The sequence below is a fragment of the Vicugna pacos genome, chromosome 12 (genome assembly GCF_048564905.1).
Source record: "Vicugna pacos chromosome 12, VicPac4, whole genome shotgun sequence".
Lineage (NCBI taxonomy): Eukaryota > Metazoa > Chordata > Mammalia > Artiodactyla > Camelidae > Vicugna > Vicugna pacos.
Genome location: NC_132998.1, coordinates 41,932,004 through 41,956,637, shown reverse-complemented (window position 1 = coordinate 41,956,637; position 24,634 = coordinate 41,932,004). Strand labels below are relative to the sequence as shown.

Below are 24,634 nucleotides of genomic sequence, written 5' to 3'. Positions count from 1 at the left end.
ATTAGATTTAAATCATCTTATTTAAAAGAAGAACATCCTTTACATTCCCTAAACCTTGAAAATTTTCTAAATTTGCCAATTTCATAATAATATATTTCTGAAACTCTCTAATTGTTTTTACTCATATCATGAATATTATTTGATAGCCTTTGTACAGATACAATCCACTGGTAATTCCCATATTATTCTCTCCTATTCAAAACATCAATTTTCTGGATTTAATTTTTAAACATATTCGCTTTTTTTCCTTTATCATCTCTATCACCTACACTAATGCATTGGTGTTTTTTAGGGTCATATTTTACTACATAACAGAATTTTTTTGTTGTTTGCTTGCTTATTGATTCCTTTTTCTTTTTTTTTTAATTACTCTGCAATAATTACATTTTATTCAAAGACTAGTGGAACCTACTTTTTTTTTTTTAAAGTTGAACTGAGGTATACAAAGTGGGGGGGGGGTTGGCTAGGTGCATTCCCCTAGTGACTTCTTTTTGTGTATCGGCCTTAAATTCTTTAAAATATGTGTAAAAAAATTACTACATGATGTGGACTTTTATAACCTTTCAGTTACTACTGAAAAAACAGGAATGTTAAATTCACACATTCCAGAGATTAATCTCATAGTCGAGATCGGGAGATGGGCAGGGTGTGCACTGGTGACTCTGGGGTGGAGGAAGGGGGAGTTATTACATCTGTAACAACTCGAACAAAGATAGAAATGGCACATAACAATGACACTGGGGAACAGTGACAGATTAAGGAAGACATTTTCTTACTATAACTTTCCGGAGCTCTCTTCTTCCAAGCGTTCAGGCTCCAAGTAATGTTCCTGTGCCCACAGCAGCTACCCTTCTGGCCTTTCAGTTTATCCCTCTGTAAATCATGTTTATTGCCCCTTCCTGCTAATCAGACAAGTGAAGCAGATACCTCTGCCGCCAAAATAATGTCCTAACATGCAAATCTGGTCAGATCACTCTTGACTTTGATCCCTTTATTGGTTTCTCATTGCCTGTTTGGTTAAATAAATTTCTTAGCCATACATTTCACTCCCACCAAGCATCTTATGCCTCAGCCACACTGAACTACTTGCCATTTTTCAAACACATTTCATGTGAACTTTCAAGCTTCAGTGCTTTTGAACATGTATTTTTATTTTCCTAGACAAAACCCTGATCAAATGTCACTTTGTGTGAGGGTCTGAAACCCCTGCGGAAATGTTGGTCATTCACTTCTCGAGACTACAATTAGAGGATGAACTACATCTATTGCAGTCTTCAGTGCACGTCTGTCTCTTCCCGTCATAAAACTCAAGGACGGAAATCACGTTATGTCATCTTTGTGTCTGGACTATCACAGATATTCAACAATAGCTAAATGACTAATACAATTAATTTATATGACATTTTCCCACTAACTGGAGCTTTTCAGGGAAAATATTTTAACACAAGATTTCTATAGCAGACAGAATTTTGAATTCTATGCACTGCTATTTGAGGAAGCATTTTTGATTTCACAGTCCTTTCTGGACCTCATAAATAATAGATTGTCACAGATTTATTTAAATTTAAGGGCTTTTAAAATCTGATTTAACTTACATTGTCTCATTTCCTTGCTTAGTCGTTAACTTAAACCTTTGCTTAGATAGATACTTTTATTAGAAAAAAATACTTTAAATGAAAATACACCCTTAATTAACAATGTGTATCTTTTACATTTATATATTTTAGTTATTAAAATGATGTTTAGGCTTGAATGATCTAGGAAATTGTAATGTTCCTCATAACTGACACATATAAATGCTATAAAGAATCTGCTAGAAACACAGTGCAAAATAAAAAGCCTCATCAGAAAAATGACAACTCTCTTTCTGATCACTGAGTAGTTTGTGTAAATAGTATAAATCCTCCCCAAATCTATAAAAATATTTTGTATCATGCCAAATAAAATATTCAAACTCTTCTCATAACCTCTTTTAGTAAGAAAAATAAACTTAATAATCTACTAATAGTGAGAAATATTTTCCCCAGTAGTTTATTCAATAAGGCTTGCAATTAAATTATACTTTAAAATTTACAGTGTTGTAAATCCGAACATACTTTAAATATATTACTGTCATGGATTCTTAAATCAGTCTTATAAAGCAAGCCTAACAAGTTTTGATATTAGCTTTCTTTTGTATTAGAAAACTGAGGTCGCAAGAGTTTTGGTAGCTTCCCAGAGGCAATATATACCACAGGTCTTCTAGGTCTCAATTAAAAATTAATTCATAATATATTATGTGGAAAAATGTCTCTCTGACATTTTTCATGTGGTTTCTCCATGATTTGAATAAAAAGCTAAGAGTTTATTCAACTCTAACAACTGTGTTTAAACATCTAATTTAATATTTTATTTATCTTTTAGATGTAAAAAAATATTTAGTTTTCAAGTTTTGCCCTCAAATTCTTCCCAATTCCAGTTTCATTAGTAGATAGTCTTAAGTTCATACAAAGCATTTCCAAATGTATTCCCATTGTTTTCTAGGAATATTGCTGGATTTAAAGAATGCAACATTTTACAAAAACATTTTATTCAATTCACATGCCACAGAATTCCATTTTCCTGGAAGATCGAACATCTTCCCTTAACGTTCATAGGAGCTCTTCCTTTGTGTTCTGTTCATCCTTTGTTCACGTTTGTTCATCCCTTTGCTGATTTTTTTCTCCCTACAGAAGGAACCATAATTCTCTTGATGAGCTGGGCTAAAACCAGTGTTTCTAATTTCCATTCTGCTGGCTGGAAACACCTGTCTCCTTTTTCTCTTGTGAGATGCACACAGTCCCTGCCCACCTCCATCCCTCTCCTGGGGGGATACATTCACGCTGGAAGGGCAGACACAGGACAGTTCAAGCCTCAGTCTGATGTGGCCAATACAGCTGATAAAGGCTCTCCTACCTAGGCTGTGGTACTCAGATATGCTTACTTTTTGGACACAAAACCACAGTGTGAAACTTCAATTTGAACTGATTACAATGAACTAAGATGACGAGGATTCAGTCCTTCTGGTTCTTGCTCCTCTCACTTGATCAGCTCTGTATGTTAAGAGCACTAGAGCAGCAACCCCTGGGCGGGGCGCTAACACTTGTGGGGTAAGCTTCACCCCCACGCTGCCTACCTTTTCCATGCACGTCAGCATACTCAGCCTGACCAGAAAAATGCAAGTCAGCACTCTCGCATGGATGGAAACAGAAATAAAGCAGGAAGCAAGACAATGGGTAGAGAGCATTGTCTCTGAAAATGTCTTTGTTCTCAATTTCCTAGAGGTGGAGAGGGAAACATGCAGCCATGACCACCAACTCACATGAAGGCCTACAGCTTGTAGAGACCTCCGGGATGACATACCTATTTGAGGCTCAAGGCCTCACTGAGCGAGGCCTCATGACAGACTGACCTCCTCTTGTCACTCAAAGAGCAAAGCATTGTTTTTCCCTTATTGTATTCTCCCAGAGGCGCCACATCTTGTTTTTTAAATGAATAAAAATTATTAAGGTAATGTTCAGAAAACTCTCACAGTTGTCTTAGAAATTTTTAGGAAACAAATATGGCTTATTAAAGTTTTAAATCTGCCTAGTTGTTTAACTCCTCAGCTAAAATGCTTACTCTAGCTTTTGTTATGACTGGCTATTGAATCACATCAGAATCCAATACTGATCTAGAGTCTAATACATTGGAGATTATTTATTCAAATAATTTTAATTAAGAAATGACTTTTAACTATGAAATTTTACCCTAAGAATTGTAATTTTATCAAGCCTCAAATTGCACAAATGTCTGAAAACACTTCATTCTTAGCTGTTAAAGTAAAAGAGAACACGACATGATAGAAGCATTTTTCCTCAGATTCTGGATCCTCAGAAGATTCGCCTGAAGAATTTAGTCCAACAGGGAGCAACTTTCAAGAAATGATTGTGGGGAATGAAACCCTGGATGTGAACAAGGTTAAAGTAGAAACATCTTAGTGGGCAGACATCTATCCATGCTAACAGGGGATGGGGTTGGCCAGCAAAATCCCTCCCTTAGAAAGTAATGGAAGGTGGAAGACCGTCTTCAGATGCTTCCTGGAGGAAGGTGGGGGGAGGAAGGAGGTCTTCCTGTCATCAATTTCCCTCATTGTCCATTCCCAGTACAAACCTTCAACTTGGTAGAGGAAGAAAGCTTGGGCCAGGTGCTTTGCTTTCAAGTTAAGAGAGAAATAGTGAAAATCAAATTGCCTACAGCATCCTTAGTATCTGTTCTACTGGACTTCAGTTTTAAGGACACTGGATCATCTGTTCCATGGGCAGAAGGCATGTAATAGATTATGAGGCCCGCTGGTCCAGGTTGAGGATTAGAGACGAAAGCAGGAGTGAACTTTCTTGCCATGCAGACAGAGTAAGAGCACAAGCCAAAGTGGAAGTGCTAGCTGGTCAACACAGGACCTAGACCCTGGCTGCACAAGTCCCGTCAACTGGATGCATCCCTAATAACTCAGAGGATTCCCTGGTTCTCCTGAGCCTCTGTCAAATACTGCAATTGGATTACCTCTAAAATTTCAGCTTTAACATCCATTTCAGCTAATTTTGGTCTGCCCCATGTGTTCTTATCTCTTAGGCCACTGGAATTTTTCAGACCAGCCTGTGCTAGTGACCATAAAATACACATTTTCTTATCAGGGGCAACAATGCAGGTTTTCTATTTTTTAATTTTGTTTTATTGAAGTATAGTTGATTTACAATATTCTATTAGTTTCAGAGGTACAACATAGTGATTCCGTATTTTTAAAGATCATACTCCATTTAAAGTTAATGTCAAATATTGGCTATATTCCTTGTGCTGTACAATACATCCTTGTAGCTTATTTTATACCTAGTAGTTTGTACCTCAATCTCTTATCCCTATCTTGTCCTTTCTCCTTCTCTCTACCCTCTGGCAACCACTAGTTGGTTCCTGTATCTATGAATAGGTTTCTGTTTTTTTAATATTCATTGTTTATTACAATGCAGATTTTGTTCTTTAAGCTTTACTTTGATTTTTTGGTAGGTATTCTGCTCTTCAGGGTTATGGTTCACACCTTCATCTGCTTTGCAACATTACTATTCCTCTTTCTAAACTATTCCTTCCCTCTACGGTTAGTTTCTTGGGAAACAGTTTTTGTGGTTGTTGTGTTGTTAGTTAATTAGTCTTTTTCTTATAGTTCAGTTATTAATATGAATTTCTGATGAAGCTTTTGAACCTCACTTTCAGTCCCTGTGTGGCTGAGTGAGGGCCGAAACCAGTTTAATCTGCAGTTGACCTGGGTGTCTGGGGTCTTACCGATTACTGAGGCATTCTTTTCTATCCCAGTTTTCCATGCCTCTGAAGAGGCTGCCCTGCCCTGCCCCCGGCCCTCTGCAGCAGCGCAGTACGTGAAAGGCCTCCCTTGCCCCAGTCTTTTTCAGGCCATGGCCTTGCCCTTGGTGAAGCTCCTCTGTGGTCAATACTACAGATCTTGTTTGTGATAGTGACTCCTTGGAATTCTAATTCATTGCTTCAACCCACATGTGACCATTTATAGCTTGTTAAAAATTGTTCTGGTTTCCCCTCATCCTGTCTAAGGCAGAAAGTCTTCCTCTGCGGCAGTGCCCTTAGAGATGAAAACAATTATGAGATTCCTTTGATTCTTTTACTCTGGGGAAGGATCTTCCTTTTCTGGAATTTGGTCATTTAGTTTTGTGTCTTCCATTCTCTGAGGAGTTAAAAATATATGACTTTGTGGCTTATCTGGCTTATCCTCAAGTATTTTTTAATAAGCTTCTCCCCAAAAACTCTACCCTTTCTCTTGAATAGGACAGTCCTACCTACAAAATATATTGAGGTAAGTCAAATTGAGATAATATGGATTTACTTCTCAAATACTGAAACCACCATCCTTCCACAGGTGACTGGGTCAAAAACAGTGCTCCAGATTAGAAAATAGAGTATATGTATGAGTTTTAGATTTTACTAAGTCTATTAGTCTAAAATCTAATACCTGTAAAGTGAAAAAAGTCTCCAATTGTAATACTCCACACATAACATGGCATCCAGAGGAAAGGGAACTGTGTAAGCTTTGGGAGTTGAGTAAGCAGATGAATTTATACAACAGTCTCATTCCCAACTGATGTTTCTCTAGTTTCCAGTCCTCCAGGCCAATTAGAGTCAACTCCATCTTACACACCACATCCAATTCACCAGGAAATCCTGCTGGCCTCATCTTTAATATACATCCATAATATAACAATAGCTCTCTAAAACTATTGCTATCATCTTGGTCCAAGTTACTAGGATTTCTTATCTGTATTTAATTAATATGGTTTCAGCTCGCCCCCATCCTTTCACTCTTGCAAACTTGTCTCTTTGCCCATCCCCCAACCTATTCTAAAGAGAGTAACTAGAAGGATCTTTTAAAAATAAAAGTCAGATAATCTCATTCCTCTACACAAACGTTGTAATATCTCCTCAATCCTTTTGAAATGAATGCCAATTACGATGGCTCAAAAGGTCCTCACTGGTCTCTGATTCCTGCCCTCTTCTTTCAGCAGCAGCCACACTGTCTTCTTCATTGTTCTCTGCACCTGCTGTGAGCCTCCTTGATGTGTGAAATTTGCCCTGGATGCTCCAATTTTCTTTTTGAAATTTCTCCTCCTAAATATTCCCATGGCTTGAGCACTTACCTTCCTTCAAGTCACTGTTCAGATACAACCTTCTCAAAGAGGTCTGTCCTATTAAATTCCAAGTTCCTCCCTCCAAACAGGCATTTTAAAGCCCCTCATCTTGTCCTATGTCTTTTTCTTTTCTATAGCATTTGTAACCTTCCAATACATCATATAATTTACTTATTTATTTATTATTCATTATCTGTCTTCTCAGACTAGATTGCAAACTTTATAAGAACAGAATTTTTTTCTTGGATAGTTTGCAAGTATCTAACAAATCATAGATATAATAAATAGTTATTGAAAGAATAAATCAATATGAAGGAAAAAGCTAGTCAGCTAATCTATTTCTTGTGTGTGGATTCAATCAAAATATTTATCAACAGATATTTTCCCCCAAATTTCAGCTTTAGTTTCAGTTGATGGTTTGTAGCTAAGATTCTCTTAACAATATTTATTTATATAGACAGCAATATAGTTTTTAAAGGTTATAGCTTTATCTCTGTATCTTTCTTAATAAGCTGGGATTTCAAAGCTGTGTCTATCCCTGAAGAGATTTTTAGGAAAATAATATTACTAGAACACAGAGGTATATTTGTCAGGACAGACCTAGAGTAGCCACCTCCTACCAGGTCCATAAAGAATCAGATTTGGAACCATATTTTTGTGCTGAGTTCTAATAATGCAATTAACAACCAATTTAAAAAATTGAGCAACCAAGAAGCAAACTCCTTATTCAGTCAAAATCCATGGGAAAACATGTATCCAATTTGCTCATTCAAGAGTATGCTGATTTTTCTAAACAAAGATGAAATCTAGATTATCACATAGATTAGTAATCATTTAGATTACTCTAAATTGTAGCTGAGGTTAAAGCTTATAAAATAATACAGGTTGTCCCAAAGTAAAATTCCAAAGTAATACTGCTTTTCAGTGCAGAGGTAGGCAATGGAGAATATGATTATGTCAAAGCACAAAGAGCGGAGGGAATTGCACACAGTCATATTAAGTGCATTGTGAAAATACCAAAGCAAGGAACGCTTTGATTTTTGGAGGTTAAGAAAGTAGCAGGCATAATGGTAATATGTGAATATGGGAAAAACATAGATTCAAAATAGTCTAAGCTCGAAAAGACAATCTCTTTTAGAAGAGAAAAATATCAAATAGGCACTATAGCATCAAGTTCTGAGATCAAACAAGCAAAAAAAAATTCACAGAGATAGCCCCAACCGTTTTTCGAACATGCTTTTTAGTTGGCTTATAACAGTATTCTTCAGGCTATAAAATATTTCTTAACTTTACTTTTGGTTATCAACATATCAAACATGGTTGACATTTATATAACTCACATGAGGACTGCTGGGTTGTGCAACTCCAGAGAGCTCATCCTATTCCCATATGACACTATGTGAATGATTTCCCTTAGCATCAGGTGATGGGGTAGAAATGCACTATGGGTCAGGATTTTATATATGTTATTCCATTTACTCCTCTCAATAATTGCATGAGTTGAGATTTTTATTATTAACCCTATGTTAGCTTCTCTCCTGAGAAACCAAACCAACAGAAGATCTCTCTCTCTGTCTTTTATTTATTTATCTACAAGTCTCATGCAATTATGGAATTTGAGAATTCCCAAGATCTGCCATCTGCAAGATAAGAGACTAGGAAATCCGATGGTGTAGTTTCACTCTGAGTGCAGAGGCCCAAGAGCAGGAGAGCCGATGGTGCAAGTCCTGGTCTGAGTGCAGAAGACTGACGTTGCAGCTCAGCTGTCGGGCAGACTGAACAAATTCTCCCTTCCTCTGCCTTTTCTTTCTATTCAGGCCCTTAATCGACTGGATGAGGCCCACTCACGTTGGAAAGAGCAATCTGTTTCACTCATTCTACCAATTCAAATGCTAATCTCATCCTGAAACACCATCACAGACACATCCAGAAATAATGTTTAGCCAAACATCTGGTCACCCTGAGATTCTGTCAAGCTGACACATAAAATTAAGCAAAACATCTTCATTTTACAGTATTGAGAACTGAAGAACAGCGTTAAGGATCTTGCACAAGTAAAACACCTAACAGTACTGGAGCCTGGATTTTAATGCAGGGAGTCTGTCCTCATGATCACTGTTTTTAACTAGGACACTGCACTGCCTCTTCAAAATGAGGCTTATTGAATACTTTCAAGTGTTACTTCTAGGAAATAGCAATGAACATAAAAGCAAATCTCCTGCGCTCATGAGCTTTCATTTCTGTAAGGGTATTCAGACAACAACAGCTAACATATAGGGTGTTTATTGTTTGCCAACTACTGTTCAGAGCTCTTTATAAATATTAACACATTCAAACTTCAAGACATCTCTATGAAATAATTACCATCATTATCCTTCTTTTACAGACTTCGGAACTAAGAACAAAAGGATTAAGTGACTTGCCCAAGGTTACAGAGCTGGTAAATGGCATTTCCCGTGCTCTTAAGTACTTGATTACATTCTCTTAGTTCGGTTGCAACAACCCCAGCACACTCGTCACTAAACTAATTATTCAGAAAAAGATCTTTCTCAAGCAAAGAGACAGAACTTTTCTTGAAGTTTCTGAATTTCTCTTATTGTCTGTTTTTTAGCTCCATACTTCTAAAAAATCCCAGGTCAGACCAATGTTTTTTGTTGTTCTTGTCCACATATGAGTGGAGGAGAAAATGATATAATTGCAAATAAATAATAAAAGCTAAAATAAAATCCAAATATGTTTATGAGTGTACAAAACGTGTCTATGCTTATATTTGTGAGTCTCATCAAAGATGAGATAGACAGATAAATAGACAGACAGCCACACATATTCATATACATGCATTCTTTCCTCCTGCTCTCACATATTTTGAGCAATAAAGCAAAGGGTGGATGGAAGGATGTTTGGATAGATGGATAGATAGAAAAATGATTACTTAGATGGGTAAATAGGTAGGTTGGTAGGTAGGTAGAGAGAGAAAAGAGAGGGAGAGAGAGTTATATATACTACCAAACTGAATAAAAGAAATATATAACTGAAGAGGACAGAAATTGAAGAAGAGAATACTGTGTCAACATATCCACCCCTGCCTTTTTTTTCCTCATGACAATGAATTTAGGAGAATTAGCTAGTTCCTTAGGTCCTTATCTAGGTAATTTTCTTCTTTGAAGAAGAAAAACATCTAAGACACTTAAAGCTTTACCTAAAGTTTCATTCTGTTAGTTGTAGTATGCTGTTGGAAACTCTGAGAGAACTAGGAGTTACCTTTTCATTCTTGTATGCAAAGCATACTTCAGAATAAGTCCATATGAAGAACATTTTAAAAATTAGTCAATAATTCAGTTCTTGAGGGCTCTGAAGAATCTTAATAGATCCACCTAGAGTACCCAAATACTCAAACTCCAACACTTTTTCTATGAGAATATGAATTATTCCATATAGACTACAAGTGTTTATTGATTATAACATATGATTCAGTAATGGAGATGGAAAAACAAGTGTTTTCAATAGGTGCTTTTGCTAATGAAGTTCTTGAGATTTATGTGTTTCAAGTTGATGAGAAAATATTTTTCAGAAACAGCTTTTTCTTTTTACTGCATTGAAAAGCATGCACGCTGGCATTAGAATAAAACATTTGCTCAAATGAAAATGTAACAGGTATTTCAAAGCTCTTATTTCTGTTACCGTGTCACCTAAAACTATGAAGGGAAGAGTGACTCTGGATATTGCACTTTCTGAAAATGAGACTACATGTCTATTCAGTTCAAACTTTCAACTCATATTCCATAGTGGAAGTCAGTGTAGATTTGCATCTTCTTTCTGGAAATAATTATATTTCTGAATAGAAGACACAAGGGAAATTTTGTGGTAATGAACATCAGTTCTTTTGCTTTTAATATTTAATTTGGTATTTATTTACTTTTTGGAAATATAAATCCTCTTACCTATTAACTTGATGACAAAGCATGTTAGATTAAACATCAGTGCTCTTTTATTTTTCCTTCTGCAGACTGAAGAACACCTACAGGAAGTTGAATGGGGTGTTGCCAGGTCACCAGGCCTTAACCCGATGGCCTTATTGTTCTTACTCCTTCACCAAGACTCTACCAACCCTGCTATGGCAAAATAGTAAGGTACGATTTTAATAGTTCTCCTAAAGGCTGTCTTCCTGAAAATGATTTCCTAACTTCCATAAGAACTTCACATTGAACTAAGGCGAACAGTTCTCAAACTTTTTCCACCCTAACATATCTGAATGACAGCTCATAATTCTCTCTGTAATAGTAACAAAGCAAGGATTTTCTAAAGTGCGAGAAGCCCACACACTAAAGGATGAAGTTGGTAAAACCCTGGGGAAAATCTGACGTGTGGATTAGCCTTAGTTTATTGCCACTTTTCAGTAGGAGCTGTTTTTGAAATATGAACAAGCACTTTAACCAATTAATATTTTAAATAAATTATTCATTTTAAAAATTAGTCCTAGGGCTCAGAAGGAAGACCTCACAAGATAGAAATCTTAATAAGAAATTAAGTTTAATAAGAAAAATAAAGGGTGGAGAAGCACTGATTTTTTTTCCCTAAGAAGAAGAGATTCGTGTCACTCCACCGATGTGAATAGGGGTGAACCCTTGACTGACAAGAACAGCATTTGCATATTGATATCTAGTCAAACCCTGGCATAATGATGCTACTTGATATTTTCTCAAGTGAATGGGATTTGGGGGGATTCACATAAGTGAATAAATGAGCACAGAAAACAACCTTAGTATCTCTTATAATTGTAAAGGACTCTCTCTTCTATTATTCCTTTTAAGAATTTTGCCTAAGTATAACCAAGTAGGCAAAGATGAGGAGATCATAGCTGAATTGCTAAGAGGTCAGGTAGCAGTTTCAAATGCCGAACTATAAAAGCAAAAGAAAAAGGTCAAACTGTGACTAAAGAGTGGTACATTCAGTGGTCTTCTCTTAAAGTATCTCAGGACCTCCAATGGCCAGCATTCAATATGATGATACAGTGTGGTCTTGTCTGATGGGAGGATGCGGACTGAAATGAGGATTAGAATATAAAGGCAGCAGGAAAAAAAAATTTCCCTAGAAAATAACCCTGAAAAATTACCTTCCTATTTACTCAAAAATTATTGTATGTTATTTATATATAACTCTATCAATAACATGCATGGGAAATTAGACAATGTATATATGCAAAATATGTAAAGATATATATAGATATATATATGTGCTATAATTACCATCACATTTTTGTTATCTTTAAACACTAGAAATGTTTAAACATTGAGAATAAAGTGAAACGGAGACTTATGAGAGTAGGTTCTCCCTCTGGGCATGTGCTCAGTGAATGAAATGGCTAAGTCACCTGCTGGTCTCTCTCTCTCTCTCCCCTCCCCCATTTCTTTCTTTCCAGTTTCCTTTTTAAATGACTAGTTGATCTACCCCATTCCTACCTTGCTAGATCTTGCTACTGGGCTGTCAGTTCTGTTACACTGAGTAGCAATAGATCAGGTCCTCCATGGCCTGAGTCTTAGATAAGACTTGTCTACTAAACTTCCAGACGCTTGTTTACCAGAAGTGACTCACTGCACCAGTGCTGTGCCACTATTCAGTTCCATTTTGGCAGATGCTGCTAACAAGGCATCTTTTCTTTATCAGATGGATCCTACATTTCTCCTCTCTCCACTGTCTAATCTTTTTTTCCGTTTTTTTCTTTTCTTGGCCTTTTGCCACTTGCTATCTTAACTATTCTGATTTTAGCTACAATTCAGCCTTGTCTTGCCTAATCAAGCTCCTTTCCTTTTGCAGGGAAAGCAGTTATACTCACTGTTACAGGTAATTTATTTGGGTTAATTTACCCCCTAGTAACTGATTCAGGCTTTTATCACTTATTTATGTTGTGTTTGTTTTTTACATTTTCCTTTGTAATTTTGGCTTTTCTATTTTATTTTGATTAGCAGGGAAAATAGGCAACAATTTGCCTGATTATTTAGATCAAATAGAACATTTGAAAATATTTGGAAATGCATGAAGTGTTATTAAAGCAGCAGCAGAAAGAGCTTAAAGGATTATCCGATCTGACTATGCCTCAATCTGGTTATAAAAACTTGTCAGCGAACACACACACACACACACACACACACTTCAAATGTACCACAAATTCAATCGGAATTAAGACATTGCAACTAGACTTTCATGCTACTGCTGTAATAATCACAGGTGGTTGGATTTGTATATTCTACTCAAAATTAGTAGGTGTGGAGAAAAAGAAAGAGAGGTTTATTAACTGGAGGAAGGACATATTCAAATAAATATGTTGCCCCATAAAGTTAGCTTCCCAGGGTGAGTATGATTAAAAACACAATTATAGTAATGGCTTTCCATTACTGTAAAAATTTGAAGGTAACAAAATTAAAGTGTTTAATTTTTTAGAACAGACTTATTCTCTCAGCATGGAAATAGCTGTTTGTAAAATATATATATATATACACACACAAAATCAAGGCTATAAATAGTATAGGTATTTTCTAGGCATTCAACTTAAGATAAAGAAAAAATTAAAAATTAATGACCTTTAGTTTTGATGAATAGAAATCACTTTTTTTTCCTCTGTGATTCAAGGGAATGTGGACAGAGGGAGTGTGTTTTGTAACAAAACGTAGTTTTAGGACTCCACACTGGGGAAAATATATGTGATTATGGTGCATAAGAAAGCATTAATAATGAAATATAAATAATAAACATATGAAAAGTTCCTAGATATAATGGATTATGTTCCGAATACAGCCTGATAACTTACAGATGTTAAAAAACAATATGTAATGAAGAGGTTTTCTTTGCCATTGATTTGTTGCCATGGTGACTTTTGGGGATGATAGGAAGGTAACATTATCAAAGTGATTTAAATGTGAGAATCTGTGATCCAAACCAAAGATGAGTGTTCACCTTGACAGAAATCAAGGACCTCATTTTAATCTCCCAAGCACGCTAGTTATTATAGCATTACATTTATTTTGATTACTCTGTTTTTTTATCCACATGAATTTACAAATTCACCATGAATCTAGCTTTCTGTAATATTCAAGATATAGTGTTCATCTGGTACAACTGATAACTCTAGGGAACAAAGCCTGTTTCAGCTCCTGGAGCACAGAATGGAGAATATCTGTTACAGGAATCGAATGAAGTCTGGGAGTGGCATCTCAGTGACATTTTGCACTATTGCTGTGAATACAGCTTTTACATTGAGACCTTACTCAATTGCTCAGTTACAGAAAAGGCCAGAGAGATCATGCTGATTTCTTAAAGAAAAAAGGAAAAAAAAATGGGGTCTACACAGACAAAGCCAACTATCTTGAAACAGCCCCCTGTCGCCCTAAAGCATAACATCACTGAGTGTGAGAGGCTGTAGGCTCTGTCTCATGGGATGTGGTGCACTGGGTTAGACAACTGAGATGCTTGCTTAAAATATTCACTTTAAAAATACAAAGTCTACATTGTGAAGCCTCCATGTCACTAGAGAATGGAGACATTATATACCTCATTACAGTTTGTTCAGTGTGCTGTCTAGGGACCCTTTGCCCAGTGGGAGCTCTTAGTAGCAGAATCCTTGGCAGGCATTTTTTGGCAGAGAAAATATTTCTGTTCAAGATGCTATGAGTCTTTCACAGATGCTTTAGGAGAATGCTTTTTCAGAGGTGACATGAAGTGGGCCACAGCATAGTATAACAAAACAAAACAAAACAAAACAAAACACTGGACTGAGAACCAGAAGACGGTATTTCTAATTCTGGCAATGTCATTAACCAGCCGTGTAACCTTAGACTAAACCATCTCTAAGTTCTTTTCACCTCTAAAATCCTACGATTCTTTTCAGCATTACCATGTGTCTTTATTTTCCGAGAGGGATGATTCCTTTGACTAAATGGAAATAAAGCAAGAGCTTCTACTGAAAAAGGGATTGGTAGGCAACAACCCATTTGTCTCACTGTATTTCTTCAGAGACATACTGGAACATGTCTTTTTGTCAAATACGAGGTTTTCTTCAGAGAGATTTAGGACTAACATGTATCAACCACAGTTTAGGCATTTTCTGAAAAAAAGAGAGAAACATTCAGCGTAGCTGTAAATGGTAAACTGTAATTTTCATAAAATTATCAAAAGGAAAATTTAATATAAGTATCAAACTATTACAAATGATATGAAATGTATTTGAAACTCTTCTCTCTCCATAAAATATATTTGGGGGGTGGTTGTTCACTTACAAAAAATTAATGATGTGGAAAAAAAGGGAGACTGTTTATAAACCCAAAGTTAATTTGAATCTTTCAATAGCAAAATAATTCTAACATGTTTTATTGACTTTACTCTCCCTTTTTTTTTTTGCATTCTAATCTGCCAGAGACTGAATGTTTGTGTCCCCTCAAAATTCGTATGTTGAAACCTAAATCCCAATGTGGTATCTGGAGGTGACGTCTTTGGGAGACAGCTGGGTATGGAGGATGGAGCCCTCATGGACAGGATTACTGCCGTCAAAAAAGATACCTCCAGGGAGCTGCATGGTCCCTTCTGCCGTGTGACAACAGTGAGAAGGACTACTGTGAACCAGGAGGCAGGCTCTCATGGGTCACCACATCTGCTGACACCATGATCTTGAATTCCCAGCCTCCAGAACTGTGAGAGATAAATCTTTATTGGTTAAGCCACTCAGTCTATGGTATTTTGTGATAGCAGTCCAAATGGACTGAGACAAATTGGTACCCAGATGTAGTGATGCTGCTGTAAGAAAGAGCTGAAAGTATGGACATGACTTTGGAACTATGTAATTGGTAGAGTCTGGAAGAGTTTTGAGGTGCTTGTTAGAAAAAAAAAAAACCTACAGTGCTGTGAACAGACCTTTAAAGGTGATTCTGGTGGGACCTCAGAAAGAAGAGGGGGAGCTGAAGAGAAAGCTTCAATCTTTCTAGAGACTAGCCAAGTACTTGAGAACTGAATGTTGACAGAAATATGGGGCGATAAACACCATTTTGATGAGGTCTCAGATATCAATGACAACCGTATTATTGGGCACTGGAGAAAAGGCAGTCCTTGTTATAAAACGGCAAAGAACTTGGCTGAATCCTGTTTGTGTCCTAATGTTTTGTAGAACTTGTGAGCAATAAAACTGGGGTATTTGGCTGATTAAATTTCTGAGCAAACTGTTGAAGGGGTAGCCTGGTTCCTCCTGACTGCTTATAGTAAAATGCGAGAAGGAAGAAATGACTTAAAGATCGAATTGTTGATCAAAAAGGAAGCAGAATTTAAAGATTTGGGAAATTCGTAGGAAATGTCAGTTCCTAGACATCAACTGTGTTCCTTTGGTGGTGTCACGCTTCCCTGATTCTTCGTGATTTCCTGCAGCCTTGTGCAGGTGTCTGCATTTAAAGAAGCAGTCACTTTTTCCAGACTTCCTGGACTGACTTTGGTTAAGAAAAGACTTCCCATGTGGCGGGGAGGGGGGGGGGGAACACCGCAGCGTGCTGTGAACCTGGGTCTAGTGGCATAGGGTGCCAAGTGCAGTGATGTGTGATAGCTCTTGGTCCGGGGGTACATGATATCTCCTTGGCTCAGGAAGGTGGAGTCCATGACGTCACAACTGCATGATGCTTGGTGACAAGAGCTGTGGGAGGTTCCTCAGTGGCTGTGCACCTGTATGCTGCTGGGCCTGACTCCCACCATAGTCTGCTCTGCTGTGCTTGAGCCTGCAGCTGGCCTCTGCAGCCACACGCGTGCACGCCTGACAGGCAGTCCAGGCATCCACAGCTGTTCATGTGCACACATTTGGCTCCAGCCATTGTCGCCACGCAGGCAGCTGCAGTCAAGCACGTGTACACCCTCAGCTCCACCATTAGTGCTACCTGACCTCGGCATTGCCGCTGAACCTGGAGGAATCACTGAGGCCTCCACAGCCTTGCAGTCACTTCTTCCAGACTTCGTGGACCTCAGCATGTCGTCTGTAACTAATAATAAATTAGTCTCTTCTTCATCTGAATTTATAGCGTTTGTTTAATTTTTCTGGCTTCTTGGACTTAAAGCCTTCAAATTAATACAGAATATCAGTAGCTATTGTGGGTATCTGTCTTATTCGTAAGTTCACTGAGGGACACTTTAGATTTTAGCCGTTTCATGTAATGTTTGATGATGATTTCTAATGAATACTCTTGACCATGTTAAAAGAAATTTAGTACTAACAGAGGAAAAAAAAGTTATAAATATAAGTTGTAAGATTCAGTACACAATTCCCAGAGAGCCTAAAATATAGTATCAAATTATTTAAAATGATGTGAAATAGACTCTTCCTCCTTTATTTACAGTCTGAAGAACTGTCAAAGAATTCCTGAAATACTTCTTGTTCTTTTTGTTTTTTATTGCATTTTTATCCAAAAAAAGTATCCTCTAACATCTCTGTGTTTTAGTACATTAAGTTTTATTTGTATACAACTTCTTGTGTATGTTCCACAGGCATAACAGGGTAACATATACACACAGTTGTAGATTTAAACTACATGTGGGATCAATCAAACATGATCTGTGCACATGTCTGTGTTAGATTAAATTTATTTATTTTTAGATTAAAATCTTTGATGTCCTTCTTCCCTGACCCAGTCATTAGACTGTCAATTCTCAGAAAAATGTTTTTAAAATCCCCAATTTCTGAGGAAGATGTTTGTTGATTTAACAATTTTTATGTGTATTTCCAAAGGACTTTGTTTTATGCATTTCTTGTCCTGCTGATCACCTTAGTGGGTTGCACTGTTCATCATTAAAATTATCCATCTTTTTACTGTCGAGGTTGTTGTCTTTATTTTATTTTTTTAATATATTTTTATTGAAGTGTAGTTGGTTTACAATGTTGTGTCAATTTCTGTTGCCTTTAAATGCTATCATATCTAATTTAAAATTTGTGACCACTTATTTGCTTATTACTTAATTTTGGATCGCTTTTTGCCATTTTATGTTAGATCTGTTTCTTTTTAGCAAAATTTACTGTTTATATTTATTTATTCAAAACTGAGTCTTTATCATTGAATATCATATTTTTCAACCTATTACCATAAGTGATATATTTTATCTCATTCCTTTGATGACATATATATAAAATCCCATATTTAAAATGCACTAGGGATTTATTGTTTTATCCTTTCTTAAGAAAATATTGTCTGATTGATCAAGTTTCCTAAAGTTTTATTTATCTTTACGAATATTACTGTTCACAGCCACAATAGTATCATCTATTTGGGATTAACCCAAATTTTGAATACATTCACTGATCATCACTATTTCTCATACACCATATTTTCCACCTTGAGATATTTCTCATTTAATTTTCATTTGAGTGGAGCAGATCTTCAAGTAATTACCACATAGAAGGCTCATGAATGATGTACTTTCTGAATTCTTGAATGTCATCTTGTGCTTCCTCATAGTTCAAAAATACAAATGATATATTGGCTGAGTGCAGTTTCTAGTTTTGCAGTACTTTCTTCTCAAATGTCTCTATTCTTCACTCTTTTCTAGATTCTGATATTGTGATTAGAATTCTAGTATCAGTCTTTTTTATTCTCCTCCATAGAAAAAGGTTTATTTCGAGGCTAATAAGTCCTTGGTGATCTTCTAGACTTTCAAACAATGACAACTTAGAGTCTCTTAAAAACCCCAAACCACCAGTATGTTTGGATTTTCCTTCCAGATACGTTCGTTAGATCATATTTAATCTTACTTTTTGAGAAAGGAGGGCAGGAGAAAAAATTATTAGCACAGATTTGGGCTGCCTTCCTAGATTCTTTCTAAACTGTATTTTCCTAATCCTCACACCCACAAATGATTGTTTAATTTACCCTTGGAGAACAAAAATTCAGAGAAAAACAGAATTATTTTTGTTTACTCGTTACAATGATTTATCTAAAAATTTAAACATGTTCCCCACACCCCTTTACTCTTTCCTGTAAAATGTCACATAAAGTACCAAACCAAACCAACAAACAATAAAAATATCAAAAACCAAAAGGAAAGAATTTAAAATAAATTGAAGACAAGATCAGGGGCAATTCTAATTCTTGGTCCTTAAGTAGGAATATTTTATAAGAAGAAAAATGTTGCCTTAGATTTTTTTAAAAACAGATCTAGTGGGAAGGAAAGGACAAAAGCAGTAGCCTTGAATAACAGCTAGTTCCTAAGAATTTAGTAAATGAGGCAGAAACACAGAACGTTGGTGTGTAATTGTCAAAATTTCTTAACATGACTACAGCGACGAGTTGTTAACCATTCCCCCCCTCACCACTGGCTCCAGATATTAACACTACTACGAGAATCCTCAGGATATTTTGTTTCATGTGAAGCATTTATGCATTTTGTTATCACTAGCCAAATGAAAAAGACGGCAAAGCGTAAAGTGGCTAATCAGGCAGGAAGAATGTAAGTATGAATGACACTATCTAGAGACTAGTAGACCTTGCCCTGAAATGGCTGAAAGTCTTAGGCAAATAATAAACAGCAAACAGAAAGAAACAAGAGCTTGGAACTCACAGCTGTACAATTCCTCTCTTATTTTATGTGATTCCAGTGAAAAGTGACTTAAATATAGAATCTCAGAAAAAAATGAAGAGATGTTCCTTGACCCAGGGGTATGTTTCTGTGTATCTGATAACTCGATGAGCAGCCCCTGAAGTGTCTTGACGCTCCCACAGAAGGTTCACACAGCCTGCAAGTGCCTGCCTCTGGCGTTCACCAGACACACACAGACTTTATGAGAAGGAAGCTAGCCTTTCCCTCATCCAATAACTGCTCCCCAGAGAAGATCGCAGAGGCACTAAGGCATGCTCACTTGTTTCACAGGAGGAACTAGAAATTGTTTTTCCTTTTTTTTTTAAACTCCATCCTCTGTAGCAAGAAATAAGTATAGCGTTTTTCTGGTTGCCCTACAATAACCCTTGGCTCTCCAGTCTTCTCTGATAAATGACAGGATGAAAACACTTCCCAGAATGAAAAGGGACCTTTGTTTTGTTTTGTTTTTTTCCGAAGCAGATCATAATTCTTTCAAGTAACCACACTGTCACCTCATGCTCACATAAAAAATCAGTGATCATAAGCTACAAAAAAGAATTGAAAAATTGCCTTTTCATGAGCAAAAGCAAGTATCATGTTATTTGCTATCTCTACTAACAACATGTTGGATTAGGGAACAATACTCATATGCTTTGCTTGGAAGTAACTGGAAGAATGGTGGAGATAGTTATCCCCACCCTGTTCTTTTATTTACATTAAAACGGTGGCTCAGAGAGTTTATGTGATTTAATTTCTGAAGATCATCATTATAATTAGTGATCAAAAGTACTAAAAAAGGGATGTGAAAATATTGTATTATGAACATTGGGGATTTGTATATGTAGACCATGTGTGCCCTTGGAAAATTTTAGCACTAATTCACATAGATTCATTTTAACAAAATTCTCAGTTAATTGTTTTTTGTTTGTTTCTTGTTTCAAGTGGACTCTCCTTCTTAACTTTCACCTTAACCATTCTTCTCAAAATTCTAGATCCATCTTCTCTTTATCATTATATTTAGATTAACTGACTCATTAACATCTGTAGTATGTAGACATGTATAGAACTGTAACAGGAACATATCATCTAAGAGGCGTATGATTGCTTCTTTGACTCAGTATATAAAATTACCCCTCCTGTCTCCCTCTAAACCTCATTAAACCTTTTTCTCATCTATGCTCTTGTCTACCACATAATGTCAGAGGGAAATGTAGACATACTTCTTTCAAAGCTAGCCCTGAGCTCTTTCGCACTCTCCTCCATAACCCCACTTTTTCTATTATTAAATCGCTTATTTTAAATCTTCTCAGTATGTCCCTTTCTACTGACTTTTTACACTCTGTAACAGCAGAACTAAAGTTCTCATATTTTTCAAATTTTCCTTTGGCTTCCTTGATTCTGCATAAGCTATACTTCCTCTCTTTATCCATCATTCTATTAAATCATTTGCCAGGGGGTTTCCACAGTCCCTTTTCCTCTGTAACTGACTTCTGAAGTTTCTAATAGACAATACTTTCTCAATACCCATTCTTCTGTATCTCTCTAATGCATCTGGTAGAACTGGCCACATAAAGAAAACACAAAGATCTATTTAGAATTCTCATTGCTTCTCATTAACTATTTCTTTGGAGCATCATACTTGAAATCACTTCGCTATGTCCCATAAATTATACACAGCCCTTAATAACAAGGACATTCAGTGTAGGGTTAATACCTAATAATGAGCATTGCTTATATTATAGTGCAAATAATTCTTGGTTTAATGGACTGTATCTTTTAAATTGAAGTATAGTCAGCTTGCAATGTTATGTCAGTTTTTGGTGGGAAGGGATAAACTGGAAGTTCAAAACTTGCAGATACTAACTACTATATATAAAATAGATAAATAACAAGTTTCTGCTGTATAGCATAGGGAGCTATATTCAGTATCTTGTAGGAACCTATGATGAAAAAGGATCTGAAAAGGAATTAAGGGACTGTATGGAGCACAAACCTCCAGTAGCACTGCATGTTCTCAAATACCATTCACCTCCTTAAATTGACTCTTCCCATAATTTCCAAAGCACTATTCTCTTTTTGATACTCTTATTATTTCATTACCTCTTTCTCTATTTTACTAACTTCTCTCCTTCCCCTGTCCTTTCATTGTGGCTGGCAGAAGGTTCTAGACTGTGTCCTTTTCCCTGCTATACTTACGCTGTGTCACGCTATGCTGTATCACCTGGCATCAAGATGTTGATGATTTCTGTATGTCCACCATTGATCTGTATTGCTATCATCATTTCACACAGGACCATATTTTCAATTCCATTAAGATATCATACAATGTATCCCAACTAGACATGATCCTATTTAAACATCACACAAATGAGACATCTTTTTCTAAACCTTCTGCTACTAATTTCATGCAGGCTCCTATAATCTGTTACCTGAAATAATGTGATATTTATTTTTAAATTTAACTTTGAATATGTTGTTAGGTAGTACATGCACATGATTCAAAATTCAAAAAGTAAAAAAAAATGATATATTGGGAAAAATTACCTTTCATTACTTATCTTCTCACCACCCAATTTCTCTCCAAGATATGAGCACTCGTTTCTAAATCTTTTCCATGCTGATAGTAGCCAATAAGTATGTACTCACTCTTTATTCTTTGTTTTTATTTTAACAAACTAGTAACATGCTATACACATTTTGTGCTATTTTTCTTTCATTTAATGCATTCTGGACACGGATGTATATTACTCCACAAAGGAGCTTATTTATTTATTTGTTTACTTATTTATTTATTTGGTCTTTTTTCGCTTGTTTGTTTTCTGATAGGGGTACTGGGGATTGAACCCTGGACCTCATGCATGCTAAACATGTGCTCTACCACTGAGCTATCCCCTCCACTCTTAATTTTTTTTAAATGCATATAATTCTCTTGTATGGCTGCACCACCTTTTATTTAATCAGTAACCTATCAATGGATACTTAGGTGAGGTAAAATCTTTTATTATTATAATGTTGCTACAACTAACCTTTCATATCTGATTTCTGTAAATATCCCTAACAGGTAAATATTTAGAGTAGAACTGTGGGATTAAAGAATATTTTCAAGTGCAATTTGGGTAGAAAATGCCTAACTGTCTTTCCTAGAGACTTTTCTGATCTAAAATCACACATCGTCATCAATAGAGCAAGAGAATAAGCTTCTCAAACCCTGACAATCTGAGTTATAAAATGTTATTGCAGAGTGTTTTTTAATTTCATTTACAGTAACTTTATAATTGATCTATCACTCTCGTTTGCAAGTCTTTCTTAAACATTTTTGATCTACTCTGTTGCCTACATATACATGAAGGTTCAAACTGGCATATAAAACTCTTTCCAAATTTGGCTTCAGCGTACCTTTCCAATTTCATCACTTGCGGTAACACTTCATGAATATTCCAGCTCCAGTCTTCTCTGAAGTTACCATGTCTTTCCATGCATTTCTAAATTTGTGTGTTTGTTTCTCTCTCTATGAAATGCCCTTATCAATTTCTCTTTTTTTTTTAACCTGGGAAATATATACTTATTTTGTACAATTCTACTATGTTGCCTTCTTAAATGTAGTCTTCTTGACTTCCTTAGGCAAAGTCAGTTGATCATATTTCTGTGCTTCTTCAATGTGATGGGAATTGTACATTTCTTACATACTCTTGTAATTTTCAGGTTACTCATATGTTTAACTCATAGATATTGAAGTTTCATACGTGTTCAACATACATATTAATTTCAAACTGCAGAGTGAATTGGGTAGTGCCTATGTTAAAGAAGTTGTGTACAAAATGTTCAGTGAAGGGACTGAGAAAGGGAAAAACAGGTAATACTGGGACAGGTGAGTTCACTTAAATAATCTATGAATGGTCAAAGAACAAATGAATTGCACAACATGACATGTACAATATAAAAGGAGAAGAAACGAAGTTGTAAAAATACACTGGGTCAGAGGAGCTTAAAAGCTGGCCAACAACCAAAGAAATGTAATATTAGCATACCATAGTTTTTGTCCCAAGCAATTAGCCAAGAAGATCAGTATGTAAATTATCTTTAAGTGCTTTCAAAAGGGTGGAAGGGAAGGTAGTATGTAGTATAACTATTCTCAGTTGAGTGTCACTTGTATCACTGTATCACTGTAAATACCAAGGACATGTTATACTAACACTGGTGAATGTGGACATGACACACACATGCACGCACACCCTGATATGTGTATGTGTTGTACACTGCTAAATATGGCAAATACTACGTTTAGAAACAGAAAATAGAAAATACTGTATCTTTGAAATGAAACTATTGACTTCATGCATTAGCGGGTATTTCCAGCTTTTTCACTCCTCATCACAAAAGTAGGATTGTTACAGAGCTGCTAGCTTTGCTGAATTTTACAAAGATAACATTTTCTTGAATATGATTTTAATAATTATCTTTCTTGTTCCTTTTCTCTCTTTCAAGTATAAGACCTTGAACTTTGTTGTTGGTTTGGTAAAATATTATGCCCTTTCCCGTGTGAAGAATGACAGGGATTTGTTCTTCTTACAAAGGCTCAATTAGCCCACTGCCTGGGGACTGCTTTAAGTTTCCTTGCACATTAAATTGTAGATTAAAGGAGCAGAGAACCAACCCTTTACCTAGACAGAAGCAAGAGGTCAAGTTACCTGCTCACTGCCACGACACATACTCAGCAAAAACTATGGTGGAAGAGAATGTAGCTACATCCCCAGCACCCATTCTCCCGTTTTCCCTGAGTTTCAGATTCCAATTCAGGGAGTTAGCAGAAATGTGTCCAGATTTAAGAACTATAATTTTCTTAGAGTCACACACCGATACAAATGACACATGTTGAAGATCTGACCAATGAGATACAAGCAGAATTTGTTGGGTAAAGTTTTGGGAAAATTTTTTTTAAAGAGACTTCATAGCTATACATGCTCTTTTTACAGAATGATGGCTGGAGTTCTGGCAGAAGTCTTGAGAGCACGAGGATACTTGTTCTACTTTACAGAGTTTGGAGGGAAACATTAACCCTTTTCTGAATGCACTCCTAGGGATACTGAAAATTACTTAAAATAGTTTCCTCCACTTTGGTTCTGAATTTACATTTAAGTTAATTTTTGCCATGTTACTTTTGATTTTGAAAGAATGTTTTTAATTACTTTTTATTATAACATACAATATTTAGCTGGTTTCAAAGTCTTAGCTGCCTATTCTAGTCTTTTAAGCCTATTTCCTCATACTGTCAACTATTTTTAGAATTTTATATATAAGCAAATGTATTATTTAGGAATGATCCTATTTTGTTCTAGATGTTACCT

General features: G+C 36.1%; 1 protein-coding gene across 19 annotated transcripts in view; it reads right to left on the bottom strand.

Annotated features, from left to right (window-relative positions):
• MGAT4C (MGAT4 family member C) overlaps positions 1 to 24,634 on the bottom strand; it is a 338,576-nt gene that overhangs the window by 42,249 nt on the left and 271,693 nt on the right. For 12 of the 19 annotated variants that reach the window (XM_072973280.1, XM_072973281.1, XM_072973283.1 and 9 more), the window contains one exon: positions 14,717 to 14,799. The exons of 6 other annotated variants lie outside the window; for them this stretch is intronic. In XM_072973280.1, coding sequence (XP_072829381.1) covers positions 14,717 to 14,774 — 58 coding nt within the window. In that variant the 5' untranslated portion in view covers positions 14,775 to 14,799. Of the gene's footprint in view, positions 1 to 14,589; positions 14,800 to 24,634 lie in introns of all 19 variants that reach the window. One more of the 19 variants, XM_072973299.1, reaches the window with a different exon arrangement.